The sequence below is a fragment of the Triturus cristatus genome, chromosome 1_1 (assembly GCF_964204655.1).
Source record: "Triturus cristatus chromosome 1_1, aTriCri1.1, whole genome shotgun sequence".
In the NCBI taxonomy this organism is placed as follows: Eukaryota; Metazoa; Chordata; class Amphibia; order Caudata; family Salamandridae; genus Triturus; species Triturus cristatus.
Window position 1 is genome coordinate 106,776,692 of NC_140579.1, and position 19,587 is coordinate 106,796,278.

General features: G+C 45.1%; 1 protein-coding gene across 2 annotated transcripts in view; it reads left to right on the plus strand.

Annotated features, from left to right (window-relative positions):
* Positions 1-19,587, plus strand: part of DNAAF19 (dynein axonemal assembly factor 19) — a 34,898-nt gene that overhangs the window by 5,579 nt on the left and 9,732 nt on the right. For both annotated transcript variants that reach the window (XM_085654379.1, XM_085654370.1), the window contains exons 2-3: positions 8,655-8,805; positions 10,617-10,749. In XM_085654379.1, coding sequence (XP_085510505.1) covers positions 8,663-8,805; positions 10,617-10,749 — 276 coding nt within the window. In that variant the 5' untranslated portion in view covers positions 8,655-8,662. The remainder of the gene's footprint in view (positions 1-8,654; positions 8,806-10,616; positions 10,750-19,587) is intronic.

Genomic DNA, 19,587 nt, shown 5'->3' on the forward strand with positions numbered 1-19,587 from the left:
ACAACAGTGTGCGAGCATAAACGAATAAAGAAAACTGGTTGGACCTTACTTGTAGTCCGGAGGCTTCAGACAGGCCAAAAAGACTGGAGCGCCGGTGGAAAGGTTTCGCTGCGAACCACCAGAGACTGCAGACCGGCCCTGGAGGTACTGGTGCGCCGGTAGACGACACAACGGGGCGGAGCAGAACGCCCCCTCAGGAAGGCAGCCTCACAGGAACAGCAGTTGCCGGACGGAGACCAGCGCCGGAGATGAGCACCGCAAAGGCAGTTGTTCCCACACGATGTCGAAGGAAAACCTCCTCTTCAGGAATAAAGCGCAACAGCCACACTCAAGGAGCTTCGATTTGTTCCGCTAGCCCAAGGAACGGCACACGGAGCACACACCCGGTCCTTCACTGAAGCGCCGTTGCGAAATTCCACACTCTCCTCCTGACAGAATCCTTCTCCCTCCACCTGAAGCGATGATGTCAGATGACACAGCGTTGACTCAATTTGAAAGAACAGCGCCACAAATCGCGCAGAGTCACCACCACGATCACAGTCCCTCACTGGACGCTGAGGCGACTCGTCACTCTCCACTTGACAGGAATCGTTCTCCTTCAACCTGAAGCAAGGATGCCAGTTGACGTTGATCAGACAGCGCCAGGGTAGAGGAACAGAGTCACCACCACAGAAGCAGAATAGTAACTCCAAACCCAAGACTGCCTAGTACATGGGCACTTAGCAGGAGAGAACACGTAAAAAGGGGAGATGACCAGCTGCCACCTCCGCAGGCGTCGCCAGTGTTATGAAAAAGATAGACCACACACGAGGTAAGTGTGACTCTCTTTATTCTGATCATCCGCTCTCCTCAGTCACATAGAATCTACGTTACACAACATTCTAAGGTGAGCTTCCACAGCCCGGGCGTACCAACTGGGTCAGAGTGGGAGGGGGGTTGGGCTATACCAAATGCAATGATGGAGATTATAACAGTTATGTTCATGTATATTTAACTGAGCAGATAGAAATAATATAAATGTGCGTAATGTAAGTTGGTGCAGTGCACTACTACGTTATGCTCTGTCCCTGTATTGTCCTCCAATCATTGGAACTCAACGCCTCTCAATTGAACCACTCTGCTGCCAATGACGTAGGGCACTGCAGTGTTTCAAGTGGAAATGTTTGTGGCAATCCACTAAAAAGGCGGTACAAAAAAAGGCATTGAGTTATTTGCGCGGAAGGGGCTCACTTGCTCATGGCTCCGGTCTCACTCCTGAGCACTGTCTCTAACAGACACCATGACAGTTAGTGTCTGTCAGCACCAAGAGGCCCTACTACCTAGAAACCGAGGGAGACGAACACCACCAGCAGTGTCTCTGCTCAGACCTCCTGCACCGCTGACTACAACAGCACAGACCTCATCTGAGTTCACGCAGGATGGAGAACCCACTGCTAAAAAAGTGTGTTGAAGTCGGGTGATTATCAAATTTCACCGATTTTGAAAGGAAGCTGTGATTGTAATACAAGTCTCCACTATGTGTCTGGTGAGCACATAGCCTGCGCGCTTTTATACTACACTACAAAATCACTAAGCAGAGGCTGAAAGGCTAGGTGGAAGTGAGCAGCCTATGTGAGGTGAATCTGAAAGTGATGCCAGCAGGAGGCCTCATATAATAACATAATGCTAATAACGAATCCTTCATTTAAAATAACCCATGGCTAATGCCTAACAATGTAGGCCTGGACAGCAAAGTATAGTGATAGTGGCAAAAATTAGTCCTCCCTCTCTGTGTTTGCAGCATTCAGTCACACCTGATCTCCTGGCTGACCTGCCACCGCTCTCTCACAATTGTGGCCTTATATTTCTGTGTGGAAAACCCGCCTGTGCTTGCCAGGACACCGAGATAAGAAGCTCCAGACAGCTGACAAAAGGATTTCACTTCGAACAGAGAACGACAATCTGTAAAAGTCTGTAAACAGAAATATACATAAATATTCCTGTTCATTCCTGTACAGAAAATGTTTTTCACAAAACATTTAAATACACTGAAGTACCAATGCAGGCATTTGACAGTTGTAATGATGACATATGTTGCTGTCTATGAATTCTAAATTCAACATTGTCGTTTATTAGGCAATTTAATACCCACAAAAACATCGGTGTGCCCCTCTTAATATTCAAATATAAAACATATAACATTATTAATAAACTTATATTTATTAAAACATTCACTTTAATACATTCAATAACAAGAACCTTTTTGTGCTTATTTCGTCACTTTACTATTTTTCTCATGCCAGTGAAAACTATCATAAAGTAATAAATAGAACAAACCTATCTGAGCATATGCACAAAAAGAATTGAGCACTGCAATTGTGTATCTGGTATAAGCGGGAGTTTCTGCTATTTATTCCTAGAATATTGGAAATGAGGCATTACAGAGAAGACAAATCTATGTGTGGCACAGAAGCAAACAGGTCAGGTTCTGTAAACATTCACATTATGGATGTGTCAAGGGCTTTAATAATGGAAACCAAAGAGAAGCCAAACAAACTCTGACAACAGTGCTCACCACAGACTCTGATCTGTCAACCCGCAGAACCACGCCTAGAGACCCTTCTGCGTACTTTGTAGTTTTGCTTTTGCATAGAACACCCAGCCTGGGAGCTGTGAAGTCTCTTGCCAGGACTTTGGTGCTTCCCGCTGGACCCTTCTCAGTACTGGGGTGACCAATGAAGCCGCGTCACTTGAGTAAATTCGTCCAGGCACAGATGACTGACAAGCATCTACTTGTAGGCTTTACTCAGAAGTTAGTAGAAATACAGAATTTCGTTCTGAGCACTCCAAAGTACAGCAAAGAACCATAGTCAGTTCTCCATAAAATCGGGCATACATTCTAGTTCATAGAATGGGGAAAGGGTCTCCTACATTGCACGATAAATTACACTCTTTTATAGCAAGTTAAACAAGGACTGTATGCAGTTACTATATTAGTGCGAGATTCTCATTGTCTGGTCTAATAGGGATTTCTTCACAGATAAACATGTAGCAGTTCTGTGTTATGTCAGTACCTGTGACCACTCTGGCACCTCCAGCATTTAGTTAGTATTGGTGCCCTTCTGTTTCTGGTGCTTTACAGCAGTTTTAAGATCTTCTTAGAGTTTCTCATTGCGCATCTGGGTGCAATTTCTGATAGTTATGTTTCCCTCGTCTTCATTGCTTGATTTTGCTAACGAGGAAGTGTCACTCATAGTCTGAAATGTTACACATAATTGCTCTGAAATTATGAAAATGTCACACATAGCAATCTAAAACCTTAGCAGCTATACCTTACTACTTGTAAGCAAGGACTATAAGTACAAAGTGCGTTTTTACGCACCTCTTGTAGGTTTTCAAAACACATAAATAAAAGGCATTGTCCATTACAATGCCAATAACTCTAACTCTTGCAAATACGAGACCCATTGCATTGCAAATGCCTGCCTTATAAGGGAAAACGAAATGAATTCAACGAAGTCTATTTACAAAGTATTACAAACTCTTCCCAAAGCGTCTTTTCCCCACTGGGCCTCTAGCTAAGCATCCGGGGAAAGATAGTTTTGTTTATTTCTTTGAAGTATTTCTCATCCGTGCACAGAGCGCATCAAGCCTCTGCGTGTAGAAGGAAGCGAGGCAGAAAACAAGCCAGATATCCAGAAAAGGCAGCCACCGAAAGAAACATGCTGGGTTAGCATTAGAAGTAGCAACGGGATTTGCAGAATCGTGTCACGTGATGTGACCCTGAGCAAATGTCTTGAGCTCGTACCTCATTTCTCTTCTTTCTAAAATGTAGAATGCTTAGAGGTCGAGATGGGGATATGTGTTTTATAAAAAGCTGAGCATTTCATCTAAAATACTTTTGGGAAAGTTTCAAATTAATGAAAGTTACGAAATTGGTGGTCCTGTGAGCTCTGAGACGGAGGTGGCAGCAGCCATAGCAAGGCAGGGACCTTGACGCCAGGCCCTGCGTTTCAAAAGCAGGAGGGAGGAGGTGGAGGCAGCTGCAGCCAAAACAGACCTTTATTTTTGAATGCACAGCAAATGTTGCAAGATAAAAGCAAGATTTACAGCCCTGTTTCCAACAGCGCTCTGTAAACCACAAGCATTGGTCTCCAGTGCTCCAGCTTAAAGAAAGAAATAGTGCTCACAAGCTCTAAGTAACAACACATGTAACAAGGGCAGTCCTTGAAAATAGGCGAAGCTTTGAAAGCCCATATCCTGAATACTGTTCCCATGGGGCACAGGGTCAAGACTGATTTGCATATGGCTGGGTCCAAACAGGGGTGGCGTAGCGGGCCAAAGAACGATGGATTTAACCCAAATCTTTTGATTGGGGGAGAATGTTTGCATTGTCAGCATTCCGTCCATCATTTGTTTGCTGTAACACTTTTCGCCCTAAGTGGGATGGGTATGCCCAGACGTGGGCCCCTTGCTCACTGTGCCACTGGATTCAAGCTTGCCTGGCTGAAGAAGGGTGACATACCCTGAAACCGGGACAGGATGCTTGTTTCCGGTCCAGGGAGGACCCAGCCTGGCAGTTCAGTCTGGACTGTTCCCATGGGGCACAGGGTCAAGACTGATTTGTATATGGCTGGGTCCAAACTGGGGTGGCATAGTGGGCAAAAGAACGATGGATTTAACCCAGATCTTTTGACTGGGGCAGAATTTTTACATTGTCAGCATTCCGTCCATCATTTGTTTGCTGTAACACATATCCTGAATATAGCATGTCTCGTAGAGACAGCGCAAGCTCTGCCTAGGAGAGACCTAAAGAATAAATAGGCTTATGCCACGGGCATGCGCTGAAGCCTAGATCGCTTGGGAGTGGATGTACATTGGGCGGACAGGGCTGGGTGTCTGTCCTGATGTAAATAATATACTTTAAGGCTTACTAGTCCTTTAAACTTTCTTTTGTTGAGTATCAACGTGGAGCACCTTGCTGGAGACCAGATTCCAGCATATCCACCAGTACAGAGATCTGATCTCCAACCTTAGAGGTTGTTCCATATTTTGGGTGCGATGTAGGAGAACAAGTGACTTCTTGCTCTGCTTCTGTGAATGGCGGGAGTGAGGGAGGCTAAGCGCAGGTGTCTGGCAGGCTGGTGAAAGAGTATGTGGCTGCTCAGGTATGCTGGTCCAGTGTTGTGCAAGGCTTTTCACATGTATGTGAAGAGTTTGAATTGGCTGCATTTGTGAATGGGGAGCTAGTGGAGCACTCTGGGGTGGGGTGAGATATGGATGTGGTGTGGGAGGTTAAGTGTGAGTCTTGCGGTGGCGTTCTGTATGGTCTGAAGTCTGTGTAGGAGCTGCTTGCTTGTGTGATGGTGCAGCTCGTGTTCTGTGGCAGCCACTTGAAAATATTTTGTACCATACATAGGATGTGGAAGCAGGCAGCGCCCACTGCATTGACTTTTGCCGTCATGTTGAGCTTGTCTTCCAGGATGATCCCCAAATTTCTGTTGCGGTCACCAGGTGGCATCCCACGGGTAGGTCCTGTTTCTGAAGACCAGTACATTGGTCCTGTCATAGTTGAGCTTCAAGCTGTTGGTTCTCATCCCTTCTGCTATTATGGTCCTGCAATTGGTGAAGATGGTTCTGGTGGTGGTTGCACTGTCTTGTCATGGAGAGGGTGAGTTGGGGGTCATCGGCGATGAGGGTGATGCCTTTGGTTCCGATGATGTTGGCGAACCGAGTCATGCAGATGAGTTGGGTAGTTACACAGTATGCAATAGCATTAGTACAGAAAATGCTGTGCTAAATTCAGCTTTAGAAACATGTTCTAACTTTTAGAAATGCTAATGAAGAATGTGTGAAATTTTACAGTGATGCAACCCTGAACCGGCAGAGGAAAAACCTCAGACCGTTTAATGTGTACTGGCATCTTCACAGTGATTACCAGATTCACTTAATGGTCAGCCCACCACTGACTTCTTACGCTCAGGTGCCCAGATAGTCTTCTTAGAAATGTAATGTTTTTCTGTATCTCCACAAGCTTCTTCTACCCTTGCAAACGAACAGTGCCTACAGTCTCAACTCCAGAGCTCATGATCACAGCGCAATATAAACACTGTTTAAAACAGGTCACAATTGAGAGCTTTGGCTTTGAGCCTAAGGGCACTGCTGGTTTTTATTAGGTCGAGCCTGGGCAGCCCATGCGCTGCTCTGCGAGGCATGCTGTATCGAGGTATGGAATAGAAGCTCCGCCCATTTCCCACCTATCTTTTCAATTGGCTCCTGTTACTGTCCTTTTGATGTCATTGCTTTTCATTCGTGAATAGGCTTAGTAGTCCCTCCTTGGTACTACCTTGTATGCATTTGTAACCTCCAATAAGGACTGGACTTTTTACTTGTTGTTATACGGTCTGCTTTATCTAGTCGGTGAGCACTATTTTCTTTAATGATATTCCCCTATTGCACCCACAACATCGCAGCACGCCGCCCGCTTTTATATTGTTATTAGTAATGTATTTATTTAATTTACAGCTCGGTCCGCTTTAACTATAGCGGCTACGCTTATTTATTTAATTTACAGCGCGGTCCGCTTTCACTTTAGTGGCCACGATTCTTTATTTATTTAAATTACAGCCCGGTCCGCTTTCACTTTAGCAGTGAAAGCGCCCCATACTGCGCTTCACTTTAATATTGTCCTCATTGCTTTCTTTAGACGCTGCTCACTGTAACCTGAATACGACGAGCAAAGTCTAAAGAAAAGGGGCGCATTTACGAGAGTTTGAGCTATTGGCATTAGAAATGACAGTGTCTTTTATAAATGTGTTGCTTTTAAACACATAAATAAAAGGCATTGTCATTTACAATGCCAATAGCTTAAACTCTCGCAGATGCGAGACCTGTTGCATTAAAAATGCTCGTTAGTGCGTGTCAATGGGTTAAATATTTGCCCGTTGCCCCACCAGTTTTATTTGCCACGGGTCGCTACTGCGCTACTAGTTCCTCAGCCAACATAACTGGGTTGAGAGCAGAAGTTCCATCCGTGATGCTGATGCTATACATAGGGCACCTGATATTTCATATTGTGCGTTAGGTGGGTGGCTGGTTCTGGTGGCTCATAGGCGGAGTAGGACTGTTCAGCTAATAGTTAATTTTGAAAGAGCTTTAGTTCATCGCTGTCCAGTTGTGGCAGTACAGGGATTCTCTCATAAGCCATACAAATAAGGAATATCTTGTGATTAAGTTGCCTTGATCCTGCCGCTATAAGTAGTCGTTTTTGCATGCATACATGTCAACATGGGAATTGGCCTTGTAAAGAGGTTGCTTTCTTGTCGACACTCTATATCCCCATATGTAGTTGCTAAATCCTATGTGATTTCATAGGAGCAAATTCATAGAATACCAGTTCTGAGAAAGCATTGCAGATAAGCCTTCAAAAAAAAAAAATATTCATGATGAATGACATTGACCATTTGCTAGAAACCAATTCTTACATTGCCTTTTTGAAATTGCCATTTAAATGCATTTTTTAAATGTCTAAATGTCTTTATTCTTGCAAATGGGCTCTCTACAAGGTTTGCATAGATAGCGTTTCACTTTACCCCCTTGCCGTTCCATGTTATGGGAGTGGGTGAAATTTCAGTTCTTTTTTTTTTTAAAGTGCCTTTACCGGGGGTAAACCTTGAGCTTCTTTGCCCTTATCCCACTGTGTTATTTTACATCACATTGCCTCCTCCTGTTTAACTCTAATTTATATGTATGTGGTTCAATTTTCATATTCTCTTGCAAAATAACTTTAGTAGTAAGAATAAAGACATTGTTACCTTAAGGGCATATGTTAAGAAAAATCGTTTTACAACTGTTCTGCGTATACACTGTTTCCTTCAGAGAAACCCTCCCACTAAATTATTTTCACCCTGTCTCTTTTTTCTAAAACAATATTACATTTTAAGACGATGCCCTTTATGATCTATTCTTCAGTTCATCATAGTGTCAGCAGAAGAAGACAAAAACGCACCAGGTCTACACACTTCATAATTTGCAATCTCTCCTTAGGGTGGCAATCCTTGCACCCTGCCAGTTTTGCGTTCTGGCTCTCAGTAGGGTAGGAGAGTTTTGTGTCTGAGCTGACTAGGACTCTTCAGATATTTGAGGAATCTTTTCTCATTGATACATTTTGTTTTTTCGAAAAGGTTCTTATAAATGTGTAGGGACAAGGAAGATATAGTCACCAATTGCTCCCAGTCATTCAGAAGTGACAAATTCTTTCTCTATAATTTAAATATTCTTAATAATTTCTTAGCAGCCCTCTGACCAATGTTCGGGTTGAGGATTTTGGTAAGTCCTCAACACCCTTGCACCTGACTTGTGTATAATGGCGAGGAGTACATGGGCAATCCAGGATGGTTTATCATTTCTATTATTATATTTTAAATAATAATATTGCCATTAAAATACATTTCTACTATAACCTTTCTTATCTTTGTGAACCTCATGCTTTGGTAGAAAGGGGAGAGGGTTTTAATGGTAGAAGCGGCTTTAACCCTTCACGTCATTTACCAAGACTTTCACAAAAAAGTCTCCCTCTGTGGTCATTATTGCTGTTGATCTTAGAACTGAGTTGTCCATGTTCCGTCTCCATAGCATGTTGGACTCACCACTTTCTATTTCCTGATGTTCTTCAGATCTAACGATGGAGGGATCAGAAACTATAGACTTCTCTGCCCTAGAGCGTGAGCTCCAGGCTGCTGTCGCTGCAGATGAAAAGTACCAGAGAGAAAACAATGCCAAGTTCCGGGCAGTGCATCAGAAGGTGGCATCCTATGAGGAGTTCCGGTAGGAAACGGTAGCATTGTCAAACATTTACACTGCTCTTGACAAAGATCAGGGGCTAAGTCTTGGGTTAATATTCATGTATTTCCCACACGCTGATACTCCATGTGGTGCAGCTGGATCGTCACTAATGGAACCTGAGCACAAGGGGTTAAATGTGTGCAGTAATATAACATATCGTTGCACAAATATTATATGTAGTATATGGGATCCTGTTCTAGCCCAAGGGCAGGACCTGCATGTTACTTACTGAGGTGGCATGGTGAGCAAAAGAACGATGGCTTGGAGTGCTACCCCAAGCTTTTGCCAGTGCTTATGCTTATTGCAAGCAGCCTCCCATCACCTTTCGTGTGTTTCATGTACCACCCTATGTGGCAGGGGTATGCCCAGACGGTGGTACCATGCTCACTGTGTTACTGGAACTAGTCTGTACCCGGCTGATGAGCCCATAACTTGGGCAAAACCGGTCCTGGGTTACTTGTGTTCTGGTTCAGGGAGGACCTTGCTTGACAGTTCGGGCTGAGCTGTTGCCATTGGAGCAGGGTCAAGACTGATTTGCGTATAGCTGGGCCCAAACTGAGGTGTCATGGTGAGCAGAAGAACAATAGGTTGTATTGCTACCACAAGCTATTGCCAGTGGTTAGAGTTTTAGCAAGCATTCCTCCCATCACCTTTTGTCTGTTTCTTGACCTGCATGTTCCCAGATTGTGAGCACCATTGTCAGCAAGTAGTCCTTTTGTCTGTTATCTTCCTTAGACACTTCAAGCATCTCCTTTGTCTCCATCAAAGACAATAAGCATGACAGGCATAGTGTTCAGGGCGACTATGGGCCAGATGTACAACCAGTTTTAGCATTCACAAAGGGTTAGTGACCCATTTGCACATGCTAAAATTGGTAGGGTCATGTACCAACACACTTTTTGCAAGTCGAAAATGAATTGCGACTCGCGAAAAAGTGTTTAGAGACTCGCTATTTGGAAGGGGTGCCCTTCCAAATAACGACTCTCTAACCATCTACCACCCTCTTCAAGAGCAGGCCACCATACCTTGGAGGGCCTGTCATTCCCAATGGGCTCGCAAATTGCGAGAGGCTCATTAACATTAATGAGCCTCGCAGTTTGCGACCCCATTGGGAATCACAAACAGTGTTAAACTCATGTTGTACATAGTAAATTGCGCCTCGCAAATTGTGACTTGCAAAAGAGTCGCAATTTGCAAGCCGCAATTTTGTTGGTCGTACATCTGGCCCTATGTTCCCAAAATGGAATTAAATACAATAGAAGCTGACAATGAGCTCCTGCATCCGGCCACCATGTTGTCTTAGGTTCTCTCTAGTGATACACATCGAGATTCTCACACTGATGTCATCACTGGAGAGAATGTGCCCTGTCATGCAGGTGCTTGACTACTCATGACGGCATCAGGAGCATCTTTAAATCCGAGTAAATATCCCTAGAGAGAGCTTACTGAAGAAAGTGGTGATGGCAGTAGCAGTTTGCTGCCTACCTACACAGTAAATATTTCTTTCATAAGATCCCAGACCATTGAAAAAATGGCCCTAGCAGGGGATGCTGTTGAGGTTGTAATATTTTTTTTGACTGACTTTCCCATTTAAGGTATTTTATGTAGAGTTGTTTCCACAGTGATTTATTTTATTCCTTCTACAGTAACCGTACTGTGGTTCAGAACACCAAATGGCCACATAGGGTTGGAAAATCAAAGTAAATGTTTCAGGTCTGCTGGAAATCTGTTTATGTCCTGAGATATGCAACTCTACTGTTTTCCCCAGCAATTAAATAGATATTAATTTACAGAGATATCGTCCTGGCCTCACACCTGCGACCCCTCGAACGAAAGGACAAGATTGGAGGAAAAAGGAAGCAGCCATGGAATTCCTATGCTACACAAGTTGTCGCCAAGCAGGACAGCACAGTAGAAATATCCCAGGTCAGTAAAAAAACACTTTATTCCTGAAAATATTTTGTGTACAATTTAATCTGGCAAAAACCAAAGGAAATGATGGACGGAGTGTTGAACATTGCAAGCACTCACCCCCAGTCAACTGATCTGGGTTTAATCCATCACTGTTCTTTAGCCCACTCTGCCACCCCAGTTCAGACATGACCATATGCAAATCAGTCTGACCCTTTGCCTCATGGGAACAGTCCAGCCCGAACTGCCAAGCCATGTCTTCCCTGGACCGGAAACAAGCTTCCTAGGACCGGTTTCTGGCATGTCAGCCGTCTTCAGCCAGGCTTGCTTGAATCCAGTGGCAAAGTGATCAAGGGACTCACGTCTGAGCATACCCTGCCAACTTATGGCGAACAAAGCAAAAACCAAAGGAAATGATGGACGGAGTGTTGAACATTGCAAGCACTCACCCCCAGTCAACTGATCTGGGTTTAATCCATCACTGTTCTTTAGCCCACTCTGCCACCCCAGTTCAGACATGGCCATATGGAAATCAGTCTGACCCTGTGCCTCATGGGAACAGTCTAGCCCGAACTGCCAAGCCATGTCTTCCCTGGACCGGAATCAAGCATCCTAGGACCGGTTTCTGGCATTGCATCCGTCTTTAGCCAGGCTTGCTTGAATCCAGTGGCAAAGTGAGCAAGGGACTCACGTCTGAGCATACCCTGCCAACTTATGGCGAACAAAGCAAAAACCAAAGGAAGACATGGCTTGGCAGTTCGGGCTGGACTGTTCCCATGAGGCACAGGGTCAGACTGATTTGCATATGGCCATGTCTGAACTGGGGTGGCAGAGTGGGCTAAAGAATGGTGATGGATTAAACCCAGATCAGTTGACTGGGGGTGAGTGCTTGCAATGTTCAACACTCCGTCCATCATTTCCTTTGGTTTTGCTTTGTTCGCCATAAGTTGGCAGGGTATGCTCAGACGTGAGTCCCTTGCTCACTTTGCCACTGGATTCAAGCAAGCCTGGCTGAAGACGGCTGAAATGCCAGAAACCGGTCCTAGGAAGCTTGTTTCCGGTCCAGGGAAGACATGGCTTGGCAGTTCGGGCTGGACTGTTCCCATGAGGCACAGGGTCAGACTGATTTGCATATGGCCATGTCTGAACTGGGGTGGCAGAGTGGGCTAAAGAATGGTGATGGATTAAACCCAGATCAGTTGACTGAGGGCGAGTGCTTGCAATGTTCAACACTCCGTCCATCATTTCCTTTGGTTTTGCTTTGTTCGCCATAAGTTGGCAGGGTATGCTCAGGCGTGAGTCCCTTGCTCACTTTGCCACTGGATTCAAGCAAGTCTGGCTGAAGACGGCTGAAATGCCAGAAACAGGTCCTAGGAAGCTTGTTTCCGGTCCAGGGAAGACATGGCTTGGCAGTTCGGGCTGGACTGTTCCCATGAGGCACAGGGTCAGACTGATTTGCATATGGCCATGTCTGAACTGGGGTGGCAGAGTGGGCTAAAGAATGGTGATGGATTAAACCCAGATCAGTTGACTGGGGGTGAGTGCTTGCAATGTTCAACACTCCGTCCATCATTTCCTTTGGTTTTACAATTTAATCTGACCATCATCTATTTGCAATTAAAAAAGTGACAGGTCTTCTTTTTCCCCCTTTTTAGTTCGAGCCTCAGGCAGCGCGCATGCGCTGCCTAGAAGAGGACCTTTAGAAATCGGTCTGCCCTTTTCAAGCACTCGTGCTGGCATCAACCTTGCGAGAGCGAGCAGCGGCGCGCAGGGGCTATCTGTTTTTCATTAGTGTGGCCGCGCGCGCTTGTTTTCTTCACCCGTCTTCGGCGTCTTTGATGTTTCCCTTCTGGGTTCCTGTCGTGTGAGTTGGATTCCAAAGTTGTGTGCTACTTGAAATCTGCAATGTATTTGTGTGCATGGTTTTCTACCCTTGTTCTGTACCTTGCTGTGTGTGTTCAGTACACACTGCGCGGTCCGTCTCCTCCCGCTCTGGGTCCAGCCCGCGGCACTTTTTGTGTTAAACAGCTCTCCCCCGGTCTCAGCATGCTAGTCGAGGAAAGTGAATTTTACTGGTGAGGATTTGATATATTTCAGGATATCATGACCTCCTGACTCTCCTGCCAGCCAAAGCTCTTATAAAGATTTGTGACTGCACAGCAAGATGCGGGAATTTGCTGTAGAGCTTTAATTGAGCCTCGTCTGTCTTTTGCCAACAGGAAACTGTTTGCGCCACTAGCTGCCTGCCTCATTTAATAGGAGGAATGAAGGTTTGAGTTAGAAAAGCAGTTCGTTTTTTTTTACAAAGGGCACGTGGAAGGAAGCTAATGAAATGGCACTTCGTACAGACCCGATTTTCTTTATTAGCCAACTTAAGAGGTGTTTTTTTTAGGATGGCAGAGAAAGTAAGGATCAAGAGTGAAATGACACGGGATAGACTGTATACAATTAATTCTTGTTCTTTTATACTGAAGAAGTTAGGTCTGTTTGGGATGGGATTGGAGCTCACATCACCATCTGATCTCCACATTTAGAAAGTATTTATTTCGTGCATTCCGAATTCGCCCAGCTGATCACTCCCTGCCCCTTCCGTCTTTACCCCGAAAGAGCTGTGGGCGACAACGGACGGTAAAGATCGAAGAAAGCAAGATGGGGCCCTGTTGCAGCGCTGGAGGGATGCGTAACTGAAGCGCTGCACTCACACTCTGCGAAGACTTTAGCGCCTAGAATCCTTCCGAGGTCAGGGGTGTGGGAGCTCCTCTGACACTTCTGTCTTTCGTTGTAACTGTCCGTTTGCGTTCACAACTGTTGAGGATCCAAGTGTCCGACCCTTCGCCTCCCGATCCGAACGTGCCCGGGCTCTGCCGCATAATTCCCATTTGCTTTTTAGGTCTCGGCTAGCGAAGGCTGCGCTTGCGCAGTCTCGCTCGCGAAATTTAATGACTTGGAGTAGTGGGGCTTGAACCCGCCCCTCTTCTCTCCTCTTCTCCATTGGCTGTCCTCTTAAATGCTGGGCAGCCATTGGAGAAGAGCTTTGTCTCTCCAAACAATCCCCGTCTTTTTCGGATTCGTGGGCGTGTTTTTTCGATTCTTTCTCTCCTCTGGAATGTAAACATTCCAGCCAATGGCAAGAGGAGAGAAAGAAAAACACGCCCCCGAATCCGAAAATGCCGCTCCGTTTCTCAGAGGCATTTCTGCTTGACCTCGGAGAAACATGGTTACAAAGTCGGCGGGGTCCTGGGATCGGTGTCAGCCATGCCGCTGTCTGTGAGGCACGATTTCTTTTTCAAGCGCAGAAAACGCTAACAATGTTGCAAATTAAAAGACCAATTTAGAACGGAGCAGTCCAATAGTCGTTCCCAGGGGGTGTGGTCTCGGTGCGACCCAGTCTTGTCTCTGCCTATTGTTGGCGCGCCTGCGCTGGGAGGGTGGCGGCTATTTTGTTTTGCTTTTGCCCGCGCTTCTGATTCCATTCGCTCCAGCGGGCGGGAGATTGAATGAGCGGTGGAGCTACTATACCCGGGTAGAGGAGCCGTCAAGCACCGCCGCAGCGCGCCCATCGGAGCACGGGACGTCCCCCTGCACCCTACCCTTCCAGGCAGTATGGCGAGCCGCAGCAGCACCCCGAGCCGCGGCGCCGGGCCCAGCACCCCGCTCTCACCCACCCGCATTACCCGCTTGCAGGAGAAAGAGGAGCTGCGGCACCTCAACGACCGCCTGGCTGTGTATATCGACCGCGTGCGCTCCCTGGAGCTGGAGAACGACTGGCTCATGGTCAAGATCTCGGAGAAGGAAGAGGTCACCAAGCGCGAGGGGAGCAGGGCGTAACTGGGTGTAGGGCAGGTTGTAACGATCCCTATGGAGGCGGCATCATCAATAGGTGCCTTTCACTGGAAGGGTGAGCTTCCAAAGCTCGCTGGATCTGACTTTTGCAATGCATAATTTTTGTATAATTTATATATAGGTTTCATGGCACAGGATGCTATAGGGTAAAGCATGAATCTTTTATTCAGGGGCGTAGTTTAGGCATACTCCGGGAGAAGTAATTTAGCAACGTTAAAATAACGGAGTACATTCAGTGTGTCCTTTGACAGGATCAGTTCTATTTGTTTTTGGGGAAGGAGTAGCAGATGAACCATGTATCTTTATTTGAGGTGTCCCGGGTGACATTTAACCGGGGTCCTCCTTTCGTTGTTTAAGATTGTGAAGAGGTGGGTGTGGCATGTGGAGTTCATGATATTTTGCGTTACTCTTTATGGCACACCTTGGTTCGACCGCCTTCAACAGTGCTGACAGTAACAGATTTAAGCGAGATTATTAAATCTGAAGTCGCCAGTTATTACAGTAACGACCATCCCAGAACTGAACCGTTCATGTGTGCTTAACTGCTGGTCTCTAGTCTTAAAGTTTCAAGTTTTGTTAATTATTTAGTTCAACGTTGCAGTTCCCGGAGTGACAAGTTGCATGGCAAAAAATAAGATTGATCGCTTTGAACTACGCGTGCTGGTTTAACAGGTGCTTGTTACATTGTCTTCAAAGCACGCTGCACTATGTATACATTCGGATGAAGGTTGTAATAATTTGAGATACTCTGGGAAGTGGAAACTATTCGCTTTTTTCATTGGTTTTCTGAGCCTGCCTAATTGCACCAGAGTTCATTTGATACAGTAGGTTCCCCTATATCCATTCATGTATCAAGCCCTGATTTGTCTGCATTCGCTTTGGTCACGTGGGGGCTCACCTACAACCCTTTTGTAAAATGCAATTGAAAGTCTTCGCAAGAACGATTAGCTCGGATTTGATTGGCTAGCCTCGAATCCTGTCCCTCTTTAAACATTTAGGTTTTGATTGCCAAGTTGTGCATTGCAACCGTCGCTTTATGGCTTTCGTTTTAACTTTTTACATGCATCTATCTGTCAGGTCTGACGTGAGTGGGTGGCTCTGTGTGTGGGTGGGTGGCTCTGTGTGTGGGTGGGTGGCTCTGTGTGTGTGTGGGTGGCTCTTTTTGTAGGTGGCTCTAAGCGTGATGGCTCTGTCTGTGTGTGGGTAACTGTGTGTGTGTGTAGGTGGCTCTGTGGACGGCTCTATTTGTGTGTGGGTTGCTCTATGTGAGTGGCTCTGTGTGGGTGGCTCTGTGTGTGTGGGTGGCTCTGTGTGTGTGGGTGGCTTTGTGTGTGTGGCTCTGTGTGTGGGTGCAAATGCAATAGGTCTCGCATTTGAGAGTGATTAAGCTATTGACATTGTAAATAACAATGCTGTTTCTTTAAATATTTTAAAAACAAAAACAAACAGAAATAATGTCATGAGCAATGCCAATAGCTCTAACTTTAACAATGCCGAGACCATTGCATTGTAAATGCTTGTTATGTTTAGACAGCAGTTTTATATTCCGTTTCACTTTCCCAACAAGCTTTAAATTTAGACGTGTTGCTTTGCAGCTGTTCTGTTTACTCAAAGCGCATCTCTTGAATCGCATAAAGGATCTTGGGAGCCGCAGCCAAGGATGTGTAAGGGAGGCAGGGCGGATGGGCTTACTTCCATGGAGGAAGCACAGTTGAGGCGTGAGCATTACAGGGTTATTCCCGTACAGGAAGCCGGGAAGAATGAGAGCAGGGGGTGCACACAGCTATACTCTTTCACTGCAGGCAGAGGCGGTCTGTGAAAGAAAGCTGGGTGGGGGTGCACGCTACAGTTTCACTGTTGCCGAGTAAGCAGGGCAGGGTGTGTTCAGCATGGTTTACTTGTGTGCGGTAAGCAGGGGTGTGACATGTACATTACAGTTTTACTTTCAGAGAGGAGGCAAGGCCATTAGGAGTGCATTGCAGATTTGAAGCAGGGGGTGCGTATATTGCATTTTATTTGGGGAAAATTATGCATTTCAGTCTGGAGTTGTACTTTATAAAGTAAGCAGGGCTCCGATGCACGCAGTACGGCTTTACTTCATAAAGTAAGCAGGCGGTGTTTACACCTTTAGGTGTGGGAGGTCGGCAGGGATGTGATGTTGCCTGTACAGTTTCTTTTTTGTAAAGTAAGCAGGGCTCGGATGCGTGCAGTACAGGTTTACTTCATAAAGTAAGCAGGCGGTGTTTACACCTTTACGTGTGAGTGGTCGGCAGGGATTTCATGTCCCCTGTACAGTTTCTTTTTTGTAAAGTAACCAGGGCTCCGATGCGCTCAGTACAGCTTTACTTCATAAAGTAAGCAGGCGGTGTTTACACCTTTCCGTGTGGGAGGTCGGCAGGGATTTGATGTCCCCTGCACAGTTTCTTTTATGTAAAGTAAGCAGGGCTCGGATGCGCGCAGTACAGCTTTACTTCATAAAGTAAGTAGGCGGTGTTTACACCTTTACATGTGGGAGGTCGGCAGGGATTTGATGTCCCCTGTACAGTTTCATTTTTGTAAAGTAAGCAGGGCTCAGATGCGCACAGTACAGTTTTACTTAATAAAGTAAGCAGGCGGTGTTTACACCTTTACGTGTGGGAGGTCGGCAGAGATTTGATGTCCCCTGTACAGTTTCTTTTCTGTAAAGTAAGCAGGGCTCCGATGCGCGCAGTACAGCTTTACCTTATAAAGTAAGCATGGCTTGGATGCACACAGTACAGCTTTACTTTATAGAGTATGCAGGGGGGGTGTACTTTACACCTTTACATGTGTGAGGTCGGTAGAAACGTGATGTCCTCTGTAAAGTTTCATTTTTGTAAAGTGTGTAAATAACGTTTTTACCTTTATAAATATAATATATATGTGTCCGTTTTACTCTGCACATCGCTCTACTCTTCTACAGAATGCAGGGAAATAAATGGCACATTTCACTTTTACCTGCATACTGTAGGGAGCGGGTTTTGTGTGTGTGTTACAGTCATATTACTGCCTGCATTCAGGTAGTTACTTACCCTTCATTTCTAGTTACAAAGCATGGATGAAATGCGCACATTACAGTTCAACTTGTATTGAGTGTGCAGGCAGCTTTACTCCTATAATAGAAGACGGGGTGTGTGCATTTCAGGGTTAATTGTGTAAACAAGCCTGTTAGTGTAGGTTCTATTTTTGTTTATTTAAAGTAAGATCGGATACATTGTCTAAAATGACAGTTTTACTTATGCACAGTAATTAGGGATGAGGCATGTACATGGAAGTGCAGCTCGGAGTATTAATGCCAATACTTTGATGTACATCAATGTGCACTTCTCTGAAGTGAGCAGACCTCTATGTGTGCATTAAAGTTCTACTTCTGTAAGCAGGGATGGGATTGGTTCGCTGCAGCGCCACTTGGGTCAAGTGAGCAGGAGTGATGTGTACATTCCGTTTCATTGGTGAAAAGTTAGCAAAGGTAACAAGTTTACTTATATAAAGGAAGAGGGATATGAAATACACAACAGAGGCTAGTGAGTGTACCTTACTGCCTTACTCCTGTAGAGTCAGCAGGGATCTCACATAAGACATTACAGTACTATAGCAATATCCAGATATAATAGTTATGTAGGAAAGATGTGATTATTGTCGTTTCACAGCTGTTGTGTAAAATAAACATGTGTCGCCGTTTAAATTGCTCGTGAACGTATGTAATGTACAAGTGTGGAATACAGTACCGTACATGTACGGTGTCATCAGCATAACACCTCTACTTTATATATTGCTGAACGTATCACACAACTACCTGCTTTATGCCTGTTGTGATGTTGTATATACACAATGTAGCTGTTTTAAGTGCAAACTGTTAAACATAGTCCACCAATACCTTACATGCATTTCTGAATGTATCTCGTTGCATTATACAAGTAACACTGAACTATTCGCATCACACCGACCACCTTTTTAACAAGCATCGCCTATGGGACCTTATAAGTGTTTAGTTATGCAGCACAATATCCTTGGTGCAACAACATCAACTGTTGCATGGCTAAACACTTATAAGGTCCCAAAGGCGAGACCTATTGGCTATGACAATGCTTGTTTTCTATAGTTCTGTTTTAATGTGATTTCTCGTTTCCATTTATTGTCTTGTTCTAGTGTGGTGTGCACTTAACCAAGCAATAAAGACCATTAATGTGTTAAATTATCAGTCTATTTTTTTTTTTGTTGCGATTAACGCTGCTGACATGTTTTGCTTTTAGGGAGCTTTTCGAGGCTTCCATTTTTCAATGGTTTGCTCAAGGAAATTTCTCAGAGTGCACTGGGTTTATTCTTTGAAAAGTCAATATATTGGATTGTCATGCATCTGATCAGTCAGACATTCCCACAACTAAAGGGTTCATCAAAAGTCAAAAAAATTTATGACAACTAGTGTTAGAAATTGGATTTTTGGTAGGCTAGGGCATGTGCCAAAGCCAGGCAGAAACCACCACACTAGTCAGGATAAGGGAGTTTCACTCCTAAAATAACCCCTGCTCACCCCCTTGGTAGCTTGGCAAGAGCAGTCAGGCTTATCTTAGAGGCAGTGTGTAAAGCATTTGCACATAACCAACAGTAATACAGTGTAAGCAATACAAAAGGACACCACACCAGTTAAGAAAAAAATCCAATCTTTTTATATACTTAAGACAAGACCAAAAATGATAAAAATCCACAATACAGTACTTAAAAATCTTCAGTTATCAAAATATGCTTGAGAAACAGTTCCTTGATGTCGATAGCTCCGCCCGGGGCTATCACGGCATAGTGAGCAAATAAATCCAAACAGTTCTGACTCACCGCGGCATTGCGGGCCAGCTACGGTGTCGGGAAGACCCGCAAACTGTACCTTTTAGAAATGCAGGGCATCGGCGACATCTCGTTGAACTTCCAAAAGCACAGCATCCGCAGGCGTCGGTTCTGGAGGTTGGTGCAGGAGACGTCGGGGCCCTTGAAGTCACA